Below are 25,317 nucleotides of genomic sequence, written 5' to 3' on the forward strand. Positions count from 1 at the left end.
GAAAGAGATCTCCATGTACATCAACTCAAGAAAGAGATTTCGGTGTGCATCGCCTCTTAAGAACGGGATCCACACGGATTTCCGTACCCATGGAGCCTGGGCTCGCTCCCTACCTGCAGGGTCCCTGGCTGGGAAAGACCCCTTCCATGTTGGGGATCCGCCTTACAATGGCAGCAGCGCTCTCCCCTCGTCCCCTTCCTGACATCAGTAATTTGGAATCAGGTTTTTTCCTGCTGTAGGACGTGGCAGGCAGCTAGGAAGGAAAATCCACTCGACTTTCCCTACGTGACAGGTTTTCTGGCAACTGGTCAGGGAAGGACAGAAGTGGGACAAAAGCACGGAGGTGGCAGTAACTCAACAACATATCTAGCACCCAGAACACGGGAAGAGCAGCAGCGTCTGGGTAAAAGCAGAACAAAGAAAGTTCCCAAGGTGTTTCCACAGAGTGTTATTTTCAGCCTGGCCACCCAGAAAACAACATTTTGGGGGTGGGGGGGGCAGAGAGAAGAGGTGAGTTTGAGCCCATGCTGTCGAATAGAGAGGTTGCTCCAGACCAACTCCTTTCAGGCGACCCGCTGTAGAAAGTCACGATGAGTTTTTCATTCCCTGGGCGTACGCTTGCAGTTCTCAAGGCAACGGGCAGGCGAATGTCCGACCGGAGTCCTGCTCCTTGGCTGAGGTCGAGGATACCAGCTCTGGCCTTCTGCCAAGGCAAGCGCACGGAAGAGGCAAAGCTGCAGCGCAACAGTGTGAGGACCCTGGGTTGCGGCAGGTGTTTTTAGCTAATACAGATAATAAATAATTGCAGTCACCATGAAACTTCCTGGTTGGAACTGGCTCCAGACAAACAAAACTGTTGAACAAAATCACTAGCTAGGAAAAAAAAAACCCCAAACCCGAACAATGCAAAAACCAATGCCTCTATTTAGAAGACAATAACACTTTTTTAAAATACGTTTCACTATCTAGATCTAATGGAAGTACTTCTAAATGAGAATATTCCTTTAATTGAGGGAAAAAATACTTTTGTGATTTTTAAAACAAGTTTCCACTTGACAAGTAAAAAAAGTGCTACTTCTCAAGGCCCTATACATACCTTAATATGGAGGTGTGCTTTTATCCTCAACAGTAAATGTAACTGCCAAGTCTGCATTCACATTAAACCACACAGCTGGTAACTGTGACACAAATACCAGAGCAAAAAGAACACCATTTTTGTACCCTCCACCGTCAAGAACAATGTTGTGTTGTGTTTCGTTAAGTTCAAGAAAAAACCCAAAACCTTAAGGATAAATTGCATCGCTAACATGCAATGGCTTCCTGTGCAGTGAGAACAGTTAAGAGATCTGTAAGGAAAAGCATTTCAAATCACCGGCTGCTTTTTACCTGGTAACTACAGACGCTTAACAAAGTTTCGCTCAGTGTTTCGGATTAGTTGTACAAATCAGTTTTGTGAAAGGACCAATTACATTAATAATAAACAGTCAGTGCATACTGGTAGTAGGTAGCGCGCAACACTTTACAGAAAAGACAATACTAGGCCTACAGCAAAATTGTCCGTTGTTCCTGGGCGATACGGGAGCCTGCTCTGTTTCTAGAAGAGTACTTCGCAGCCCACACTCCTAAGGCCATTTGCAAATTTTACCCGTGTCGTTCCTGTAATGAATCAGGCTGTTTTATTTTCGCTGACGCAGTGGTTATGATCGTCTATGGCTGTCAGTGCAGGTACAAAGAGAGTGCGGGGTTGAAAAAAGCAGGATCTCAAGCAGTTTTAAAATGTAGTTTTGAAGATGTAACTTAGCTGGTAAGAAAAGTCTCCTTCCTTGATGATAGTGCAGATTCTCTTCCATCTCTATACCACAAAAAATTATACTTGACACGACCGTTTCTCCACAGTGGACAACGCTGCGTAGTGGCAGTTGGTATTAGGTCAGCTCTAATAGTTTATTCTCCAAGCTCACATGTTAAAGAAAATCTACTAAGACGTCCTGATGAGTGGGGACCTTTCATCTTCAGTACTCTGAAAGAAAGAAATCGCAACACAGCAAAGTTAAATGGGGCACGAGAGAGCTTCCACGGTGGGGAAGCTGGATTGCCGAGACTCCAAACAGGAAAGGAAAAAGCTCTTGGCTCCTACTTCTAAGCACAATTTCCTGTAAGAGAACCAGCACTGCACTAAAAAAGCGCCAGAGGGTGGATGGCAGCTTGGGCAGGGACCTCGGGCTCCTGTAGCACCTTACAGATGATGGAAGGCCGTAACTACCCTGCTGGGAGGGGGTTCACAGGGAGAGCTATAACTAGCTGAATTACTTTTGTTCGCAGGAAAAGCAACAAAAGCAATGTACAGAAAACAGGGAATTTAGGTGTCCTTTTAACCCCTCTGTCGTATTCAAGAACATCCAAGAGAGCTGGTACAAAGCTATACATCTAAGGTGGGGCAGGAACGCAGAGGACAGGGCCCTCCAGCAATGGGACAGTTTTGACTCTCTAGTTGAGCCTGCCAGTAACACAGGCGGGCTCAAAAGCTCACAGGAAAAAGTACCAGCCTCCCTTGTAAAGGAACCTGAAGTACAGTCCTGAGAGCATCTGCTCATGAAACGCTTCCTGGGCACCCAGAGGGAAAATCAGGAATGAAGCCACGAGAGCCAAAGATCAGCTGCTCAAAGCCGCTGCTCGAGGAAAGGAGGCTGCAGACATCACCGCCAAAGTGCTGCCGCTGCTGCCACCACCATCACACCCCAAGTCCCACTGGAGACGTGATGGGAGTGGGACCCACTGACCCAGATGGGTCCCACTGACTAAGACAAAACATACGCGCGGTGTGGCTGGGTGCTCTGGAGGTAGGCGTGAGGGTGCTTTCTCACACTGTTAGAAAGTATTTAGGAAACATCACACAAGCGAGACCACGCTAAGACCACAGCAACTACAAGGAGAAAACAGCCTACTAGAGTACCCACTCCGTATCTCCAACACCAAAGGATCCATAGTTTGTCTCATCTGAACCCGACTGCTTGCCTATTGGGGTGAAATTTTGGCATCAGCTTTCAACAGGACTAGCAACCTTAATGCCAGCATGTCGTTTTGTGACAGAATTTTTCATAAGTAGATGCAGAAGCTAGTACTGTCTGGATAAAACCTCTGCATGCTGCTCTATGTAAAATTAATCTCTTCTTTGGTCATAATTTTGCGTTATGATTATGAAAAATAATCAACTGGCACGACACAATTGTTTCTAGTGAGAAGACTGACAGATTGTCGCTGACTAAATCTGTCCAAAATATGGCCAACTTTCGCATCTTATCCTCCGGGGTCCTCTAGACAGGCTGTTTTTTAAAAATTTTTTTACTACTGTTGGTAAGGGAATTAGGCACAGAAGATACGACCTGCCTTACCATGTTTCTTATATTAGCTCCATGCCTTTCTTTTGGTGCATTTATTCTGAGTCTATTAAAACTTCCCTTCCCTAGAAAGGTCATTTTAAACAAAAACAACATATAAAAATGTGTGTGTACTGAACAGGTAAAATCAACGAAAAGAAAATCAAATACAAGCAGATGTCCAGTAAGCAAGGTCCAATTCAAATGCTACTTACCTCTTCACTTATTCCCCGGGACCTGCACACGAGCACAATAAAAACAATCCCAAAAATGATTCCTAGAGCCATGATTACAAAGGGGATTCCAGTTACAACACTGGCTTCCAGCAGGACGTGCTTGAGTTTGTTGGCAGATACTTCATCAATCAGAACACTCTGGAGCAGAGAGAGATGAAGAGGAAAGAAGAGCTTTATTTCTGTTCCTCCTTTATATTAGACTGCTTTACTTTTGTGAAGGGTAGGGAAACAACGGTCCCACAACTCTCCACCTCTGCTTCACTGCTTCTTGATATACTTTCCCTCTAAGAATTCCGAGCTCTCCTTGTGTGGCCAGAAGGATCATCTAGTCTGTTTTTCAAAAGAAAGCAGGGATTTTTGATTCTCAGTTTAGGAATGGAATAATATAGGCCTGGAATAATGGAGTACGTCATCGAAACTAGTCCCCTAGAGTCCTCCCTGAATCCAATGAATTCAGCGATCCAACCACAGCCCAGGAACATTCACAAAAGACTACTCAAAAAACCCGTGATCCTGTAAACTCTCACCTCCTCATCTGAGCAGCCCTTCTCACAGCCAATGCCTTTGAAATTAAAGGGACCGTCTGACTGAGAGTGTTTTGCAGGTCTGAGCTTAATGCTATGGTCAACAAGCAGCAGGAGGATGTTAGTTAAGAAACAGCTACAGCTTCCTACCTATCACTGTATAAAACAACAAGAAAAACAGAGTTTTCTTTCCTGGCTAGCTCAAAGACAGTATTTTTGCAAGCATAAACATACCAGAATGCTGCAAAGAAATAACAAAAATATTTACCTCGTTTATATACATCACTGGAAAAACTAGTGTTTGGATGTTGCCAGTTTCACTGTGTGAAAAAAACAAAATTAAAAATCAGGGTTTTGCAACTTTTCAACTTGAGGTTTGGAAGACAGATTATAATAGCGCAATGAACGAGGAAACCGTCCCTAAAAAACCTCTGGGCTGTTCCTTTTTATGGTCAGTTTTCACCCCCTAATGGAACAGAACAATCTCCATCTCCAAGATGAATAATCAAGTCTGTTCTGGGAGCGATGGCATATTTTGGGACTTGGTGGGGACAGAAAGAGAGGGATCCGCAAGAGGCTCATGAATAACCAACTGAATGACAGATTTGTGCCAGTCAGCAGGAATGCTATGCTAAGCTGATGTTGAAGGTTACTCATATTTGTACAACACAGAAACTATTGTCCAAGCAACATGCGCATAGCAGCAAAAAACCCCCAACATTTGGCACACGCTAAATAACGGCTTACCCATAAGTTGTGTTAATGTAACAGCTCCTGGGTGCTAGAAAACAACGTGGTGCTATTCTGAAGAAATATCACTGACTCTCCCAAGAGGATCAAGCAGATAAATACTTCTTTTTTAGTTATAATATATAGCAAAGCTGTGCCAATAAACATCAGCTCAGCTGAGTAGGGAGAATAGCTATCACACACCACTGGTGAGGCGTCAATCAACATCAGAAAGACACAAGATGAAGGGAAAGGTATTTCTGCACAACTGAGCTGCACTTTGGGGACATGCCCTCAAACTGGAACACCCAGAAAACCAGGCAGAATCCACTTGCAACAGAGAAGAAATGGGGCATTTTACTCGCACATTACTTGGGATTGTACACTGTTCCCTCTTGCAGGGTTGTACTGACTGCCAAAGTTGCAGTACAAAGACTTCCCTTTACCACACCAGTGCAGTCACAGGCAAGGTACTTCCCTCCAGCTGGTAAGTGAGCCCTCCCTCCTGAATTTTAGATAGTACTCGCCTGCTGTTGTGAGACATACCACTTGGTTTACTTTTTGTGCTTGTCAGGGAAAGGCACGGGCAGCTCTGCCTGGGGTCACGCCTTCTCATTTGGTTTTCATGTCACCACTGCTGGGAAATGATGGTACCTACAGTATTTTTGTCTCCTAAAAGCTGTGAAGAGTAGGATAACGCGTCCTCACCGCAGTGAGTAGCCACTCTCCGAGTTCTAGCTGCACGCCACTGTGGCAGACCTTCTCTCTGAGCAAACAAACCGGTGTGATACGACTGATGCGATCACAAGCACCACGTGGAACCTGCCCATAACATCTTGCTTTTCTTGAATACTGTCTTTACTCTGCAAATGGAACTGCAAAATCTACTTGATCTGTGAGAGAATACTGCCACTTGCAATTCAGATTTGACAGGATTTTTCTCTCTCTCTCACTTGCTCTCTCCAACCAATATTCCACCTGAACACTGCAGACAAATTAATTTTGAGTATCAAATCGGATCTGAGATACCCACCCAGCAGCAGAGAACACTTACAAAAATTCAGATAATTTTCTGACGTGAACATTGATTTGCATCCGCTTGGCTGCTTGCAGGACAAGCCCCGTCAGCTGGGGAATAAAAGAAATCAGAGTGTCAGAAAAAAAGAAAAAAAAAAAAAAAAAGAGTAAATGTGAAAAAAATAGGAACTGGGAGAATACAACCTAATATTTACACTGGTGCGGACTGGACAAGGCAAGACAAGACCCACTTAGCGTTATTATTTATTCTCCTTCACCAAGATGCTCTCATAACTCATATAGCTACATTCCAGTCTGCCTCTTAATTAAGGAGATGTGAAGAGCTGCAACAGAGATAAGCGTGCCATCGTGCTGTGCTGTGCCAACTTACACTTGGGCTACAGAGAGATCCCCTTCCTCCAGACCCAGCTGTAGTTTTGGAAAAGCCCACCACCTACAGCTGTTTGTTCTGCTTTCTGAGTCCTGTTGCAGAGACTCTGCAATCTTAGCCACAAGACAAACCTTTATTTCTAAAGGGTGAAAAACAGATACTGACCACAGTCAATGGCAGTGTACAGCCACAGAGATAATGAGCATGAAACACTTCTCACAGTAACGCCCCCACTACAGCAAGAGTTGCAATCGGATGCGCAGGAATGTTTTCCTCATTCAAGCAGCAAAACTCAGTCTGGAGAGTGGGTGGGAGAGGGGAGGTGCAGAGCTCATTTTACAGTAGTACAAAAAAAATGGGTAAGTAGGAGCAGGGCAACAGGAAGAACCTGGCACCAAACCAGATACCAAGCAGAATCTGCACTAGACCTTAAGAGAGGAACTATGCAATTTGCTCCTGCTTTAGCTACACATAACAGCTTGGTAAGTCAGAGTACTCTGCTTCTGTAAGCCAGGCAGGTCATGATTTTGCTCTTTCCCTCAACCTACCTTTGCATGTGTGGATGTAGAGATCGGTGTTGTACTGGTTTTAGCTGGGTTAGAATTACTTTTCTTCAGAGTAGTTGGTATCAGGCTATGTTTTGGAATTGTGATGAAAACAGCATTGCTAACACAGGGATGTTTTACTTATTGCCGAACAGTGCTTACACACAACCGTAAGGCCTTTTCTGTTTCTCACGCTGCCCTACCAGTGAGTAGGCTGGGGGTGGGCAAGAAGCTGGGAGGGGACACAGCTGGGACAGCTGACCCAAACCGGCCAAAGGGATATCCCATACCATACGGCATCATGCTCAGCAATGAAAAACTGGGGGGGGGGGGAGTTTGCCAGGGCTGCTGTTGCCTGAGGACTGGCTGGTGGTGACCAACTGGGATTTTTCTGCATCACTGGTTTTTATTGGTTCTGTTTCTTTTTTTTTTTTTTTAAGTTATTAAAGCATCTTTATCTCAACCTGACTTTTCTCACTTCTACCCTCCTGATTATCTCCCTCATGATGCTCGGGGGGAAGCGAGTGAGTGGCTGCGTGGTGCTTACCTGCCTACCGCGTTAAACCACGAGTGCAAAACCACGGATCAACACCTGCAAGCTCCTTTATTTCTGACATTCCACAGTAAGAATACCAACAACTCTGTCAACTTCCATGAAAGACATAATCACCACGCTTCTGTATCTCTCCTCTCATGACTCCATGCTATCTAAATTGGGTCCAACATCCACTGAATCTTTATTGATTTGCTCTCTTCGTCCACATACCTAACTTCTTCACCCTGGGGAAAACGCAGTCAAGGTAATACCCAAACGGCTGGGATGGCAGGGTGAACAGGAAAAGTAGCCTCATCTGCTTGTAAGAAATATTTTACCCACTTCATCCCATCATTACCAGTCTGATGGCATCTCTAATTGCACAGGCACAAGGGGAAAAGTATTTTAATTCTTGCTATCCAGGAAAGTTTGCTCTATACAAGCAAATACAAACAGATCAGTTCCACATAAACTAGTACAGCTTCCCTCAGGTCAATGGGACTACGTCGATACACACCATCCAAGAAGGTGACCTAAACCCACGTGCTTGGATTCACCTATATAACCCTTTAAAAAAGGCTGCACTTACAGGGTTGATGTCCAGAAATGTCTCATGATACTCCTTTTTTGGATGCATGCCCTCTATGTCCTTTATAAACTTTTGATCTGCTTGGTAAAAATGTGGAGCTGATAGAAATATTGGAGCACCTGGAATGTGAAAACATAGAAAGTCACCACCTAAAAAAGGCAGAGCAGGATTCGAGGAAGTCTTTGAGGACCTCAAAACTCTTCCCACTGTGCCATTTACAGTGAAAGGAAAAGCCCATTCTGGAGCTACAGAATCAATGCTCTGACTCCCTGTCTTCAGAACAAGCAAATTTTCCCTTGTGCAGCATCAGCACGGCTTTATGTCGCGAGCTTGCATGTCAGTCTTTTGCACCATTTTCATTCAACTACTCAGATGTGACAGCTACCTGGCTAAGAGCAGAGGATAAATGGCCAAACTGGTCAGTATGGATCCTGGTACTTCCTTCGGATTCCCTGATTTACATCTTTGCTGGAGCAGACAGCATCTGACAGGAACATCCCCTGAGATCACTCCTCCATTTTACAACCAAATGATGACTTGTCAGTGGCAGATTTCACTGAGCACGGTCATAACCCTACAGGCCTCACCAAACTGCCTCATTTATTTCAGACAGAAAGGAGAAATATGCTCCCCACTGATGTCCTTCCAGTCTGCTTCCACTGCCTGGTAACATACCTTGCTTGCAGACGCTGACGTTGAGGACGCCAGTGCCAACGCAGTTTCCTGGTGGCACGCAGAATCCAGCATTGTCTGGGTTAACCGTCGTGTTGGCAAATACCATAGGAGAGGGCACAAAGCGGTAGGTCGGGATGCCTGCAACAGCTCCAGAGCTGTCGTACACCAGGTAAAAAGATCTGCAAGGAAGAAAAGCCAGACCCAGATTTGTTAGTCTTGAGCACGCGCTGACACCTGCTGCAGATGTCTCTTTGCCGATGCCTGTGTATCAACTTAAGTTTACAGTAAGGTAGAGGTTTGGTTTAAGCCCATTCCAACGATCTTCCGTATTAAATTTAATATGCTTTTGATCAGCAAATACACATCTCGTCATTCTGCTGCTGCGCAAAATAGACAATCCTGTGCCAACTGTGCTGCTGCAGGGACACAGATGCCTGCCTTCAGCATTTCAGGGTCTCACTCTGGTCCCCATGTTGCTATTGCGTGTTGTGTCAGACAGTGCTGGTACATGCTACTGAGAGGGACAAGGAAACGAACACAGTCGTGGAAGAAAGAACAATTTGGCAAGTCCTAAATTTTGTGTAACACGCATCTGTATTGATTTAAATAGAGAATTTCAGATCGCTTTTGTTCTTCACAGACAGGGAAATGGGCAAGGGAGGAGACAAGGTGGAACATAAGGAAGGAAACACCAAGATTTTCTGCATCTTGTTGCATTTCAAACAGCACTATGTCAAGTCATGAATCTCTGAAGAGGGCAATCTGGGTTCTCTAAAAAAGCAGGGCATGGAGGAAGATTTTGGAGGAAAGAAGCTTCAGGCAAGGTTCATATAAATCCTTCCATTCCCCTCATTACTAGCCTTGCAAGGCAGTCCAGTCTGTCTTTCCAGTCAACTTCCAAGTTTTCACTTTATTTTGAAACAGCATGTCCTTAAGTTGAGGCAGATTGGGGTTTTTTTTGGTGTAACTCTCTCATCCTTCATACCGTGAATAAATATAGAACGCTCATACTGTTAAATAAAATCACGGGAAGAAAAACACCAGCCTAGCATGAATTCTCAAGAGGAATGGACGTAAATGCTCTGCTTTAAAGTCTGAGTGACATTTTCTTCTCCTTACCTGCAGAAATCAGAAGAAAAGATATAAATGTTCTCATCTTTGCTAATCAGCGGATGAAAGGATGTCCCATCTGTTCCATTAATCATGTTACACGTCTCCGTTGTCCACCAGCTCAATGACCTGAAGAAAACGAAGCAAAGAGAGTAAGGGTTAAGAGATCTTTGAGTGGTGGTCAGGCAATGCCAGCTCACGGTCTAAGCAAACGAGATTCAGACCTGTACAGTGCGAAGTCCTCTTGCCTCAGCTCCGCTAACAAAAAAGGGGATTAAAATGGGTTTAAATTGCATCTGTAGTCTCTCAAGCATCTATATCTCTCAAGAATACGTCTGCAAGAGTTCCTACCATATACGTAACTGCTGGCAGATGTTTTGTTTAATGGGAGAGGGATGCTTCAGGTAGTTCATCTTTGTAACATGCGCTGCCTGCTGAAGAAGTGTTAGATAACCAGGCACGAGATGCCCCAGCCTTGGCTCTCGGTACAGAGCAGCAAGGAAGGGTGGTGCCTGGGAAGACTGGCTGTGTAAGTGTGGGAACACTGTCCCCGCAGGTGGCTGGGACGGGTGTCCTACAGGAGGGAGAGGAGAGAGGGTCACGTCTGCCAAGGGCAGTCAGGGATGCAAGGGTGAGTATTCACAGCGGTCTGCTCTCAGAGGGCCGGGGCTGTCTTCCTTTCAGTTATATGGCACATAGCAAAACACTGGGGGGCTGGTCTGAAGCTACAGCTGCCAAGAGCTACGGCCACCCTCAGAATAAAAGGACTCCCTCCCTTTTTTTTTTAAACAATACTTATGTTTCACTAAAAGGTGAAAAGGGGCACATTTTGACAGAGGCCACACCACACTGAAAAACTTACTCTTTTCCTTTCCATTCCACAATCCTTGAGAAGTTAAGGTAGTTCGTTTCCCCACTTAGGAAAACATATTCCCCGTCATCGGTTCCATTCATCTGCAAACAGATACATGAGTGTCGTGGTTTAGCCCCAGCCAGCAACTCAGCACCACGCAGCCGCTCGCTCACTGCCCCTGCCCCGGTGGGATGGGGGAGAGAATCGGAGCAGTGAGAGTGAGAAACACTCCTGGGCTGAGATAAGAACAGTTTAATAATGGAAATAAAATAAGGTAAAATAATAACAATATAATAATAACAGTAATAATAATATCCAAAGCAAGTGATGCCCAATGCAATTGCTCACCCCCCGCCGACCGATGCCCAGCCAGTTCCCGAGCAGCGATCGCTGCTCCCCGGCCAACCCCCCCAGTTTCTATACTGCCCATGACGCCGTATGGTATGGAATGGCCCTTGGGGCAGTTGGGATCAACTCTCCTGGCTGTGCCCCCTCCCAGCTTCTTGTGCCCCTGGCAGAGCATGGGAAGCTGAAAAGTCCTTGACTGGCATAAGCAGTGCTGAGCAACAACTAAACCATCAGCGTGTTATCAGCATTCTCCTCCTCCTAAATCCAAAACACAGCACTATGCCAGCTACTAGGAAGAAAATGAACTCTATCCCAGCCGAAACCAGGACAATGAGCTTTTAATCGCTCCACTCATTCTGTAACACCTGGCTGCTAACTACAATGGGGTGGCAGGAGTTTAAGCTGTCATCACATCAAATGCACCCCACGAGTGATGGACTCCCCCTGAGGTAAGTGTGATTCATTAAACTCCACCTTGAATATAAATGAGGTGGAAGTGACTGGGCTAGATTCCTACACCTCCCAAGTGAAGGGAATATAACATTAGATTAGCCTTTTTTTTCCTTTGAAATCTGCCACTGAAAAAACAGCTCTTAGCAAAAAAATAAACCCACAGAAAATCACCTGAGCCCTGCAGGTGATCTCCAAGAAACAAGGAGTCCCCGCAGCCCAAAATGATGTACAACCAGGAACACTGTGGAAGCCAGCAATGGCTCCAACACAGAAATAACATGCAATTTCAACCAGTTACTAAGGAAATCGGTCAGGAGATTTTTCTAGTAGTTTGCACAACCGGCCCCACAAAGGCCATGTTATTCAAGTGTGCACAGGCAATAGAGGAGCGGTTTACATCCACCCTTGGAAAGCCTCTATCCCTACCTGAGCAAGGGAAGTCAGCTAAAACACTCACAGCTATGCTACCAGCCAGTGGCTAGCTACAGCCAAACTGAAAAGGGAACATCCTTCTGCCATCCCTGCAGCCTACCTCCTGGCCTCAGTCCAGGCACATCCTTCTCAACTGGCTGGCGATGACAGTCCAAACTCTGCAGCAATGACATCATTCCTCACTAAAGCATCAGGAAGTCTTGCATACCAGTTACCTTATTAAAGAGACCAAATACTGGATCGATCTCAGGATGCAGAAGATGAATGGTCGACAGGAGCCTGTCTTTGTAGCCCCACAGTAATTCATGAACGGTGTGAACGGTGAACAGGGATTCTTGGTACAGAAGCAGCAGCACCTCCGTGGCAAACTGAAGAGGGGTTGACCTGGTCCACTCCATCGCAGTCTGCCAGGGGATTGGAATAAGGGAACGATGGTCAGATTTATTCTAGAACAAATAATACCAGCTGCGTACAAGCACAGACACACAGACACGTTTCAGCATTGCACACGTTTCAACTGTATTTTCAGTTTCATTATTTCTACTCGTGGCAAGTAATGTGCTGGCTAACAGGTTCTTCAGCTTTTCTCCCACAGGGATGTGCTCTTGCAGATTCCCATTCAGCCTGGCACCAGGCACACAACCAGCTCAGTTCTGCGCCATTAACTCCCACACTCCAAAGAATGGATTTTAAGTGAAATGTGCGAAACCGCTTTCTAAACAGCCTGAATTTCACAAGTATGTTACAGCTGGAGACGTGCTTTGAATGTCACCCTTCGGAAATTACAGTTTACATTTTTAAAAGCCATTTATAAAAGACAGCCATTTCTCCAAAATGCAAACAATACGAAAATTTATTTCCTTTCTAGCTGACAAGTGATTTTACAACATGTCTTTAAAAAAGCAAAAACCAAAGAAGGGACTATTCCTTGGGCGAACCAATGTGTAGTTCTTCTAGCTGCCTGTTGCAGTACGTCACAGCCAAAAATCCAAACAAGAGAGAATACTTACCACCACGCAGATGCCTGGGAGGAATTGTAAATACAGGGACTGTATTGTTTGCAACTTTTAGTAAGCTGACTCCTATCTACTACTATGTACAGTGCATTTATGTATTCATTCATCAAATCAGACAAGACATTTTTGAAAATGCTGGGGAAAAAGTAGAAATGAAGGTACCCTGTAATTAAAGACAATTCAACTAGTACGGGGAGTAAAGGCTTGGTTACACAACCAACAAGTACTTTAGTACAGTCTAATTTCCTTTGGAAGGGGTGACAGCTTTAGATCTGCTTGTTCTCATACTATCCCTGTACGAGACCAAAAATCATGGTCTGCCTCTGATAACCAAAATCAGACTTTCTTCGCAGAGTACTTTCACCTAACAGTTTGGAGGTGCGTGTTTTAACTTTAATTTTATTCTGAGAGCACCCTTCCATTCAGCTGTATCTGAAACCCCTCTAATTTTTTTTTTTTTTTATCAGTTTGAGATGCAGACTTGGAGGCAATTTTTGCAATTTTGACAAAAATAACCCCAAGCATTCCAAACTTTCTCATTCAGAAGTCAGAGTTCCTCCTATGCATTTCACATCACTAATTCCCTAGTTTCACTTACTCATGGAAACCCAACAAGCCTGATTTCTGCTCATCTCTGAAGCGCGTGTCAGCTCTCGGCGCAAGAGTGAGGCACTAACACTACAGAGGCGTATGGTGAGGGAGGAACGTAATAAAAAACCCCCACAACAGTCCAAACCAAGACTGAGTGCAGTATCTGCCCTAGACATAAGCTGCCACTCTCGTTCTTCCGTCATGTTTATCTACCACAAAGGGCGAGACAGCATGAAGCAACAACCTGCTAGTTATAAATCACGTGCTATGTGTTGGGATGATTTGCAAGCAGAAATGAAAGAGAACTCACCACTGCAGGAATATTAACTGTTCTAATCAGGTCCACTTTAGCGTCTCCAACTGATTTCTCAGGTTCAAATACATACGTCTTTGGATTCAGAGCAGATACTTTGGTACCATTGTCCAAAAACTGAACGTGCACTCTTGGCCTATATTCTCTGAAAAACAAGAGACTCTGTTCTCTAATCAAGTTAAACAAGTACACATAACATTAATTGCAATTAACTTATGGCTGTTCTACTGCTTTAAGTACATCAAGGGTGGGATTCTGAGTTCATTAGGAGTAGATTAATTTTTGCTACTGCTGCTGTCAGCAACAGAACGCCCTTTTGTGGCGGTGCAAGCCGAATCAGACCTCACCGGGTGCTTCCAAAAATGCCACCCTGCATGTTAATTGCACTTCGTATTTTTGCCTCCTCTCTAAAAACCTCCAAGGAAAGAGAACAATTTCAGACGGCACAGAAGGATTTAGAGGCAGTATATATGGGACTGCCCTTGGAGCACAATTTGAAAACAAAACTTTTGCCTCTTTGCTGCAGGCAAAATTCACTCCCAGAGAGAACAAGATGTAGGCTTCATGTAAGCCTCATCAACCTGACCTAAGAACCTACCAGAATCTTTCTGCTGGCTTCAAAGTACTATGTACTAGGAATTCTGGGCTTACATGTGACATGACCACAGAACAAGCCTCATTTTAGCTCCTCTCCTTTAATTCTCAGGCAGGAATCCTGGACACGACAGAAATTGAACTGAATTTTTGCCATGAACAACTCATGGCCCGGGAGGTGGCTTCTGTTACTGTCTAAGCGCTCAGACAAGCGGCATAAAACTCAGGACTGCTGACAAACAGGTGCAATGGGAAGAAACATCAAATGCTACCTGCTGGCCTGATGAGGAGGTCGGATCTTAATTGCATGTCATAGCCCTAATTCAGTCCGTTGCCACTACCATTTTACAAACAAGAAACATACAATTCTGCAGAACTGGCTGGCTCAGGCTCAAAATGAGCTATACATGTGTCTTCAGCAAACCTGGAAAGGGAAATGGCAGGTTGTCTGCTCATGGCATGGTCCCTTTGGCGTACACATGAGGTGAAATGCACTGTATTTCGTTAGTCTACATTCACTCAAGAGTTTGTTGACTTTTAGGTTGCTTTGCTTCCTGTGTAAATTTGAAGTCCCAAGACGTGAACGTGAATTATTCTGCAGGACCCTGTGCTACGATGTTTTTAATTCATTTCAGATCCTAGATCCTATCCCGGCTGCCCTCAATGCAGCTTCATGACAGGCTGTATTACTCTGGTTCAGTTTTTCAAATTCAAAGCAAACTGGAAACGTCAGTGAAACTCTTCCTGTTAAGAACCCACCCTTTTCCTTACACAAACAGTGTAGCTACCGCTCTTCAGCATCCCTACCACCTACGAACATTTTGGTCTGGCAACAATTCCAGCTTGATTTGGCAAGAGCCTCTTGTACAGCAATCTACTTTATACCCTAGGGCTTGAACTGAGGGGATGGGAAGGGACAGGTGTGAAGTGCCTTCCCTAAAATAGGCCAGAGTTAACCTGAGAAGCGTCTCCAACTCTAAAAAGGCCGGAGAGGAAAATAATACTCCCTGTTTAGGAATACAAGTAGGAGGATCTCAGATGTTAAAGACAAAAAGCTGTAAATGTGTGCAAGACCAGACAATATTAAAGTATTCTTTGGGACTCAGCAGGCTTGGGCAGATAAGCAGCTTGCACTTTATAATTAATTATTTTATATGCTGCAAATTCAACTTGCAGGATTTAAAAACACAAGCACCGCTGCATTTTTCTTACAGAATCTACCTCTGCGCTAACTGGGTTTACAATGTACATTGGTTAAAACTATGAATTGCAGGAAGAATATGCAGGAAGAGATTCTGTTTAGCTGTCCCACCTCCTCTCTGTGACGCATTAGATTTTTTTTCTCTGCTGGTCTGGGCCAATTCGCTTCCTGCCTTTCTCCCCAGTATCCTGTTTTTTTATAAAACACTGAGCCATGCACTTCATGTTAGGGCCTTTTAGGTGTTCTGCCACATGCTAAACCTAAATGAGCCTTTAACGTTTTGCTACCTGGGGCCTGTGAGACAAACTATTTATTTATTTCTTCTCTAGCTGGAGCATGCAGTATGTCTGCAACATCCCTCCCTTCTCCCTTCTCCTCCCACATGCCTCCTCCTCTTTTCCCCACCCACCGCTGACAGCCTGGTACAGTCGGCAGCAACAGCTAGGCAAGGATTAAAGAATCTGCTGGAAAAGAGCACTCCGCTTTCTCACTTTCCTCTTTCTTCTATCAGAAAGAGCACAGCACAATCGAATCCTGTTCAGACATGTCAAAATCAGGCTAACCAAACAAGCCAGAAGTAATCACAACGCGCAGCGCTGCAACGCGCAGCCTCCCTCGCACCACAATAAACAATTCAGGGAGAGCCTGCGTCTCCCGACCCGCTCGCAGCCAGCCTGTGGCGCGCGTTGCAGGGGAAGGCTCTCCCAGCAAACCGCAAACCAGCGGCTCAGGCTGGGCCTCCCCTCGGGCACAGGCCAACCCAGCCAGCTACACCGCCAGCCCTGTCCATCCCACCGAACTCTGTCACAGATAAGGTGCAGCTTCACAAACCGGGCTGTGCGCGACACCCAGAACACACTCGGAGCTAAGCAAAGTGAAAACAAGAAGCTAGCAAAGGGGATTGAGTACCGGGGTGCAGAAGAGCATGGGCCTATGTGGTTTCATGTAGCTCTATTACACCTAGAGCTGGCCCTATTTATCTTCCTGACAGGGAAGGCGCTGTTGACTAACTGTCAGCATTATACCACAGAGACCTGAAGAAAAGCTTGGGAACTTGAAACCTTATGTATCTTTTCTCCAGCTCTCTACTGGTTTATCTAATACAAGGTATCTTGCTAAAGTACCATGTGTAACAGAGATATGGGAAAAGATTGATGGCAGAGGGTGAAGCAAAGCTGAGGCGTGGGAGGAAAGAAACAGAAAGGCAAGACATACTGCAGAGACCAAGGCTACCACAAAGGCTCTTCCTTTTAGTCTATAATATTTGTTTCAAATACTAACAACCAGATTCTGATCATTTTGCAGCTTTAGGTAAAGACAACTCCTTCTGGCACTGAGCCGGCGCCCGGTCTCAATGAGCATGTGTGACCAGAAGCGTGTGGTTCTCGTACCTCCATGACTTCAAAGATCCTAATGCTTCCTGCCACAGCACTGCTCCTGCTTTACACTGCTGCATGCAGCAAAGCAGAATGAAGGTCTAAAGGAAAACTCATTTGTAAGGTGACTTTAAAGCCTCTCCACGTGCAGCAGAGTCGGACTATTCAGTGTGTAGCTGTACAACGCAGGAAGAGAGCTCAAGAGGCTGGATAAGCTCCAACGCTGCACGTTTTAAGTGCGGACTTACCTTAGTAAGTCCGGCTGTCTGTAAAAATGGTAGGTATGTCTGAATCTAAGTAGGTTTTATAGCGAGGGTTGGCTGCGGAAGATGCCTGTAGTACCACTCTCTAACTGGTTTTCTGGCCACATTTTTACTGATGTGAATTGTACAACTTCAGCTAGGAACTAATTTCTGACTGAACACATGAATCACGCTTTTATGCAACACTCCTCTCCCCAGACTCAAACATCACCCAACCAGTCACTGGTTTTTCTCTCATAAGACAGGAGGCCAGGATGCAAACAACTTCCTCTGTGTTCAGCAGCTAAGGAACAGCAGCACACAAGCAAAATCTAGCCCCAAATCTGACAGAAGTCACTGGCTTAATCTGAAACTGATTGCAGGTTCTCCAAGTGTCGGTCTAGTTGTACCATCTGGGTGGTGTATAACCACGCTCCCTTGAATAAACTTTTACTTGCACGTTAACAGCTAGGTTTTCCCCTAGAATGGGATCCCAAGCATTCTGGATCCCACTTTGTGGCTTCCTCACACACAACAGGTTTAGGGAAATGTGAAAATAGCGAAATGGTCCTACCGGTAGGTGTACGGCCCTATTTCCTCTACAAGAGGAGTATCGCCTTGAAGCACTTCTAAAGGATTTGTCACGTTAAAAAAGTAGAACTGCATGTAGACTGGTGGAGGAGGATCCTCCCAGGCTTCAAAGGTTTCCGTGCCATTTTTCAATACTGTTCCCTGAAACAAGAGAAAGACACATTAACTGTTAATGATAGACGCTGTATGATATTTAAAGGAAAGCGAGGAATTCTATGCCCTCAGAACAAGCACAGGCAATAGGATTCGAGACCCCAATTCTACAAATGTTTATAGGTATGTTTTACTTTGAAACATCTCAGTAAATATCAACAAGATCAGAGGCACGCTACAATGGCTCGCAGGCTAGGGGCATACTTTTGTTGGGTTTGTTGTTCCACTTCTTCCCATAAACACTTCTGCCTGACATTTTTCAGAACGAAGACTTACCAGCTATTACACAGCGAACCTGTTGCATTTCCCGTGTCATCAAAAACCTAACCTGGTGTAAGATACTACGAAGCATGCCAACATTACAGACAGAAGTGGAACTCAACAGTGTTCCTAAGAAAGTCCTCTTATGAGTAACAAGGCCAGAAAAGCAGCTTAGATTCTTTGTATTTATGATTTCTTTGCCTAAGAACGTCAGATTCCAGTATGGCTGTGAGATTCTGTCTCCAAAGCAATTAGACTTTCTTTTTCAGTGGCCTGTGAGGAAAACCTGCAAGTGACAGAAATTTCTTTCATGTAGGCATACGGGGATTCGTGCCTTTCTGAGGTCTCTGAATAGGGCAGAGATTCTTCACCCTCTGTCTTTAATTACTTTCCTACAGCAATGAGAGCGCGTGCGTTTCCAGACCCATGGACTGTCAGTCTATTTTGTAACCAATAAAAGGTGGACCTACAAAAGAAAAGCTGTAAATCATTAATTTATGACAGAAGCACTTAAGTAATGAATCAGTAATTGCTTTACCTACCAGCATACAAGTTGTAAGTAAAGTCACGACTGTAGCTGTACGTAGCTGCATTAGAAACATAATATAGGTCTCAACCCCTCATCTTATTACCATTCCATTTTAGGTAAAATTCACCCCAACTATAAAAGCACCACCACCACCACCACCAAAATCAAGGCTTTTCATATAGTTATAACACTGGTACTGCTACTGTGGTAGTAAAGAGAAATTTGGCTTGCAGAGTGGAATTTTCAGAGATAAGCAGAAAGAAAACTGTATCTTTGAACACCTTATCACCTGTAGGTGGAAGAAGGGTAAATAACTTGCAATTAATTGGGTCTCATCAACACTTGCTCCTTCTATTCTTCTGAGAAAACAAGTCAAATAATGTAAATGCAAGCTCAAAAGCAGGGAAGATTGGACAGCTGCTATTTCTTGGTTACTGTTTGTGGGGTCTTAACTTTCTCAGCCACAGTTGCCTTAGGACTCATTCTTGGCCTTCCCACTTAAGGAGCTGTTTTCTCTCCATGTAGATTTTAATTTTGAATGATTAGATAAAGACAGGACTGTTTCAAAGAAAAACTTATTGGCAGGAGCCTGGAATGGCAGCAGTATTGCTGAAGAGCAATGAAAGCCAACCCAGCTGGTAGCACTTTGCAGTTGCAGACTGCTTTCCACAGAGATTTTCAAACCATGTATTCTGTGCACACCACAAACAATAATACAAAAATTAATACATTTCAGACATGCTTTAGGAGCTTTGTGCATTTCTTTGGAACTACCAGCACCTCATATGTACCACTTCCTACACAGCTTGATGCTTTTGATCCTGTTCTCTTGCAATCTATGCCAAGGAGGCTCATCCCTGTATTCAGACAGAGCCCTCCTGAAGTTGGTTTGTAGGATCTGGAACAGAAAATCCCCCCAGATCAGGCATACTGTTTCCACAATGCCACCGTAAAGGGCTGAGAGCGAGACAGCGATGTATTTAAGACACCTACAGATGACCGTGATAGCTGTTCTCCATACACACATTAATAACCACATTACAAAGTCAATTATTTCAGAGGTGGTGGCGTAGTGAACTGCTGATGTCTGCTCCCTTCCTAAGTTGTATAAAGCTCACATCTCTCACGTGCATGAAACACAACGAGTATAAGCTTGACACTGATAAACTATTGCCTGTCTTGACCTTAACCATCCATATCTAGGAATTTGAACTGTTCCCTAACAACTACTAAGCATATTCAGGGCACCTGTCTATTGCTCAAATGTCTCTCGGATGAGGCAATTAAACGAGAGAATATTCCTCAGTCTAAATGTGCAATGTTTAAAAAAACCAAGTGCATTCTGGTCATATTTATCCCAGTTTTAGGCTCCGGTCTATCCTTTATGACAGAGGGATCACATTTATGATGTACAGGGAGGCCACATCCCCTGTCCCCCTCTGCTGAGCTAGACTGAAAACAAGAAGCTCCCCAACTCGATGTAGCATCGCTAAATGTAACACGAGTTTCTACCACGCTCTCTGTATATACACATACGCACCAGATTACACGCAAAGAGCACTAATAAGAAGGAAATGAAAGAGCTCCTCTTTGACAGGTTGGTTTAAATACAGGCTCTTCGGATTTTGAAATTGTAAGTGATCCCCTGGTAGATGGGCTATAGAGCAAAAGGGCAGTGAAACAAAGTCATCTGGTGATTTTTCTTCCTGGATCTGCATGACACCGTTTGGATCCCCCCCAGAAATGATGAGCCTATTTATAGCTCTGTACAGTGACAGCCCCAGCTGTAAACCCAGATTCACAAACTTCTGAGCTGGATTCAGACAGACTCCCGTGAAACTCTCAAATAATAAAACACGGTAAGGTCTCTCCTTCTATTTTTCACCAAATGTTGCCAGGGATATTTGGGTCTAGCACATGATTTTACAAAGCCTGGACCTGAGAAAAATATGAGCATATATTTTCAGGCAAAACATATGTCCGCGTCCCTCAGCTGATGGCATTCAAGTTTAGCTCTGATGACTTTGCTCCACACCAGAGTAGGATCTGATGTTACATGACTGGGATTGCTTGTTTTTTTGTCAGAGCTTGTGTTCGCTACTAGGTTGGGCAGGCTGTGAGATATTAGATCACAGGACTGCTCTTTAAAATACGTGAAAGATACAGCTCCACTGTACTTATTATTGCTGTACTGCATAAGCCCAGAGAATCAGACCTTTCCTCTTGATGTATTTATATGCAAGAACAAGAGAAACAACTTAAAGTATTCAGGAACCTCAAGTCAGACACTAGTCCTGCAGGCAGTAGCCTAACGAGGCCTCAGACTCAGAGAGCCTGTCCCAGAAAGATGCAGGGGTGTACCTGCTGCAAGACCACAACCTAAAACCAGTGGACAATATGATCTGTCTTTACTCAGAAGCACAGCAGGGGTGCTCCTTCCCAAGAGGAGTCCACACTCATTTCAAGTGTACCAAAGCATCCTTCCCACTGACTTTATTTATCATGCCAATCCTGAATTTGCAGCTATCTCGTTCTTCAGTGTTTCCTTGTCTTGACCATGCTTCACAGAAAGGAAGTAAAAAGCGAGCTTCCCTTCCCAAATGTAACTGTTACTGGCAGTGACAGTGGGGGTGCGAAATGGTACTGAACATTTTTGGAACCTCCACAGAAAATTAAATTTCATTTTTTTTCCTGGAACTGCAAAATGTTCTAATTTCAAGACATCGTTTTATGTGTTCATCTAACAGAGAATTTAATTGCAACTTTTAAGACAAGTGATAGGGTAAGCTTTCAGACCAACATGAGCAGACTTCTCTGACCCTGCACCTTGGGAATGGTCTGCTCAAAAGGAGCATCTCAGCTGATCCTTCATCTAAGCCTCCACACTAAACTGTGCTGAGAGCTCTAGTATTTCACATTAAACAACAATAACAACAAAAAAAGATCAACACATAAACTAAATCAAGGGACAAAATATCTTCCCTGTCCTTTTGGGTCCTAAACACTCCAGACAATCCAGCTCTAGAGATGGCTGGCAACAAAAGTCCAGCGAAATTTCAAGGGGTTAGAAGACTACATGCTTTCTAAAATTATCAGTGTAAGGTATGGGGCATAAAGAAAATACTTGAGGGAAAGGACTGATTGCCAGAGTTTGGAAATAGGTGCATAGATCAACGGCTATTATATTCATAAACAGCACGCTTATGGCAATAAAATACATAACCATATAACCAACATATAGCATAAGGCAAACACTGCCAGCAGCTAGGGAGTCCCTTCTCCTGTGGGCAGCTAATTTAATACTGTTCATTACAGGTTTTTTGCCCTTATTCGACGGAATTTCAGGTGCTAGCCCCAGACAACAAACAGATATTGGCCAAGTTAGACATCTGATCTGGCACGGCACTCTCATTCACAAAAAGCCAGTAAGACTAGCAAATTGGGTTTGGACACACAGGTGGCTTCAGCTGCTCCAAAACGTGGTCTTCCATTTCAGCTGTAGTTGATACTGCAAAGACAGCTCTTGGCTGCAAGTCAGCGCTGTTTCAGGACTGCTGGGAAGCCCTCAAAGGAATATGAACTACCTGTCATAAGGGCAACCTCTTGCCCCTTCTGCAACTCCTCCGACGACAGAGAGGTTGAGGGGGCTAAGAAGGCCCAGAGCGCACAGATAACATTTTATGTCCAATGCCCTGGACTGCAGAGAGATGGGAAAGCTCGAGTCTTGCCACATTTCAAAGGTAAGTTGAGATTTGTCTATTTGCACAAGATTTTCTAAGCTGCATACATGGTTACACAAGAGACAGCAACTTCCTAGACTGCACACGAATGAGAAAAAGCTCGTGTGGGATAAAGCACACGTGGAAAGCAGCCGAATCAGCGGAGTTATTGGGAGCACACCGCTTTGGGGCTGAAAGCTGTACTTCCAGTCTGTGTGCGCGGCTCCAGGAGAAGGCCAGGAGGGAGTCAGTGGCTAGCGCAGGGAGCCGGACGCTCGATTCGGTGCGATCCAGAGGTACGCTAGCACGAGCTGAAGAGCGGTAAGCAGGGAAAGACTGAGCTCTGGAAACTTGATCCTGCATTACTGAAAGCCCTGCTGAGCGAATACCAACTTACTCTTACATAATCAACCATTAAGGGTAAGGAGCATGTAGCTAAGAGATAATACGCATAAGGAGGATCACGTCTAATTCCTGACAGTCCTGCACTCTCCCACCAAACCGTTTTTTTTTTTACCCCACTGCTCTTTTGATAAGAGCATGAAATAGACTTGAAACTAGAACTTCTGCTGGGATGCAGAGGATGACAGACTCCTTTCCAAAGAGGCTGAAGAGCTGGGAGATGGAACTGCACGGGCCTATGCGAAGCTGTACTGACTTGGCTTGGTTTGCATACAACTTTGCATACATTAACACTCACATCACCTCACACGTGGCTTTCAGACTGCCTAGAAGAGCTACGGGCTGACAACCGAATGACTTCAGCACGGCAGAGGCACGTACCTGAGAACAAACACTGTAGGAGTAGCTGTATGAGCAGTTCTTCAAGAGCAGCTGACACACCGGCAGGCTGCACGACAGCTACCCTATGGTAGCCTTTTTTTTTGGCTCTCCCCTGAAGTTTACAGGCACACGTCAAAGTGCCACAACTTGCTTTAAGCTGACTGCCAACCTGAAATTGCACTTGCTAAACCAAACTGATTTAAGTTAAGAGAATACAGCTTCTATGTTATTGCTCCCTGTCAATATCCTGAAGAAAAGAACAGTACATCGGTTAGGACATCACAGGGGATCAGCAGACTTGGGTCACCAGTTAGACAATAGCACTGGTCAAATCCCTTCATTTGTTAGCACTCTTCGTTTCTCTGTCAGAATAACAGAGAGGATGGTATTCCTCAGACTAGGTGGATAAGTAATTATTCATTTACATGCTTCACGGGTATTTTAAGGGAGTTAGTAACACTAACACAGTTGATCCTTCTCACTGAACCACCAGATAAATGCAAAAAGCCAGTATGAGAGAGAAACAAAAGCTTAGGCAGACCACGAACAGTGAAGGGCTCTGTATTCCCAACAATGTCAGGATGGGTGTCCCCAAAGTGTGCTACAAGCAGCCTTTAACAACAGGGCGAAATGCCTCGCTGTCAGCACCCAGCCTGGGAAACTACCACAGGTTTCAGCCCCACAGCACCTCTGGCTGTGCTCCAGAGGCAGCAGTAAGTGGAGCAGCAAAACAAGCTACTGTAGGAAAGCTGCAAGGAATCTGTGACAGGGATGGCAAAACAGGAGGGGTGCTTGGGGTGTCCCCTGCTCACCTCATGTGCTGCTGCTGCTCTGGAGAGGGCTCCTCGCTACAGCTGTAAAGCAGAGCCAGTAAAGCAGCCTCAAGAGACCTGATTTTTATTTGTATTTACTCAATTTTTAGCCAGCCCAGGCCCAGGGCAGCCTGAGCCCCATCCTGAGCCCCCGGCTAGCCGGGTGGTGCAGAGCAGGGGGGGTTCACTGCCCAGGGATGCTCCTGCCCTCGCCCAACCACGGCTGGTGCAAGGAGGGAGCCAGGCAACGCCACCCGCCAGCCCCCACCCCCCTGCCCTGTCCCTCCCTCTCCTCCCAGGGTTATTTTGAGAGGGACTAAACCGGTCAGGAGGGATTGGGGTGGGAATCGCGTCGTGCTCTCACCTGCTTCACCTGCTGATCCACCACCGTCTGGAAGACGTGTGCTACCAGCAAGGAGATGCTGGCGATGAGCAGCGTCATGGCCAGGACCCCCACGGTGACGAGGCAGAGCGACTTCATGGCTGCTGCCGAGGAGGGACGGAGGCGCGGCCGCCGCTGCCACAGCCGTCGCCAGGCTCCGGAGCCGGGCGCAGGGGGCGGGCGGCTGCCTCGCCCCGCCTGCCGCTGGGCCGGGAGGACCCGCCGCCGCCGCCCCGCAAGGCGAGGGGGGTCCCGGTACCGGGGAGCGGCTTCTCCCCAGCCGCTGGCGAGCGAGGGGAGGGACGCAGCTCGCCCGGGGGGGTTGGTTTTGTGAGCCGGCTCTGGTAGGCCTTTGCTCAATGCAGCAGGTTGGTCGCCGTACCCCGCTTACCAGGAAAGAGAAAAACGCATCCGAAAATAATTTGGGTTTGTTTCTGTTGGCGAGGCGAGCTCCTACGGGCACGGCCGAAGTCTTCCTGTCTGCTGTGCATGGGTCTGCTAGTGCGCGTCTCTCGATGCAGCTGGCATCTTGAAAAGGTTTTCTGGAAAACAAGCAGAAACCCAGCTGTTCTTCAGCAAGATGATGAGGGAAACACTTGCAGGGAACATGAACTGCCTCCAGACTGAATTAAGCTTCACAGGGATCAGGTTCTACCGTAATTCAATACAGTTCAGCTCCCACTAACGCAGTTAAGCCACTCGTAAGAAATAAATCCATCTACCCATTTCTCCTTTAAAAGACAGTAGGCAAGATTGCTCCCCCTTCCCACCCATGTCACCTCCTGGTGCACTGCTAGCAGGAGGGAAAGATACCTGCAGCAGGGGCTTTCCCAGCAATGGATGGTGTGCTAACTGCTTTCCATGGTGGCCTTCGTATTGCACAAAAGGAAGGAAAGCCTCTGCGATACAGGGCTCCTGTCCCATAACCGTACTCAAGCTG

At 45.5% G+C, this 25,317-nt stretch overlaps 1 protein-coding gene across 2 annotated transcripts; it reads right to left on the reverse strand.

Annotated features, from left to right (window-relative positions):
• Positions 1-1,547: 1,547 nt before the first annotated feature.
• Positions 1,548-24,476, reverse strand: SCARB2 (scavenger receptor class B member 2). Of its 2 annotated transcripts, XM_075709095.1 has the most exons (13): positions 24,360-24,476; positions 17,722-17,879; positions 13,732-13,879; positions 12,030-12,218; positions 10,591-10,682; positions 9,738-9,857; positions 8,619-8,797; positions 7,944-8,062; positions 5,921-5,994; positions 4,406-4,457; positions 3,593-3,751; positions 3,393-3,463; positions 2,004-2,020 (listed from the first exon to the last, which is right to left on the reverse strand). In XM_075709095.1, the coding sequence occupies exons 1-12, from the start codon at positions 24,474-24,476 to the stop codon at positions 3,434-3,436; spliced, it is 1,437 nt and encodes a 478-aa protein (XP_075565210.1). In that variant the 3' UTR covers positions 2,004-2,020; positions 3,393-3,433. The 2 variants fall into 2 exon arrangements, with proteins under 2 accessions (XP_075565209.1, XP_075565210.1); XM_075709094.1 differs by lacking the exon at positions 3,393-3,463 and having other exon boundaries at positions 1,548-2,020.
• Positions 24,477-25,317: the final 841 nt, after the last annotated feature.

The sequence above is a fragment of the Pelecanus crispus genome, chromosome 4 (assembly GCF_030463565.1).
Source record: "Pelecanus crispus isolate bPelCri1 chromosome 4, bPelCri1.pri, whole genome shotgun sequence".
Taxonomy (NCBI): domain Eukaryota; kingdom Metazoa; phylum Chordata; class Aves; order Pelecaniformes; family Pelecanidae; genus Pelecanus; species Pelecanus crispus.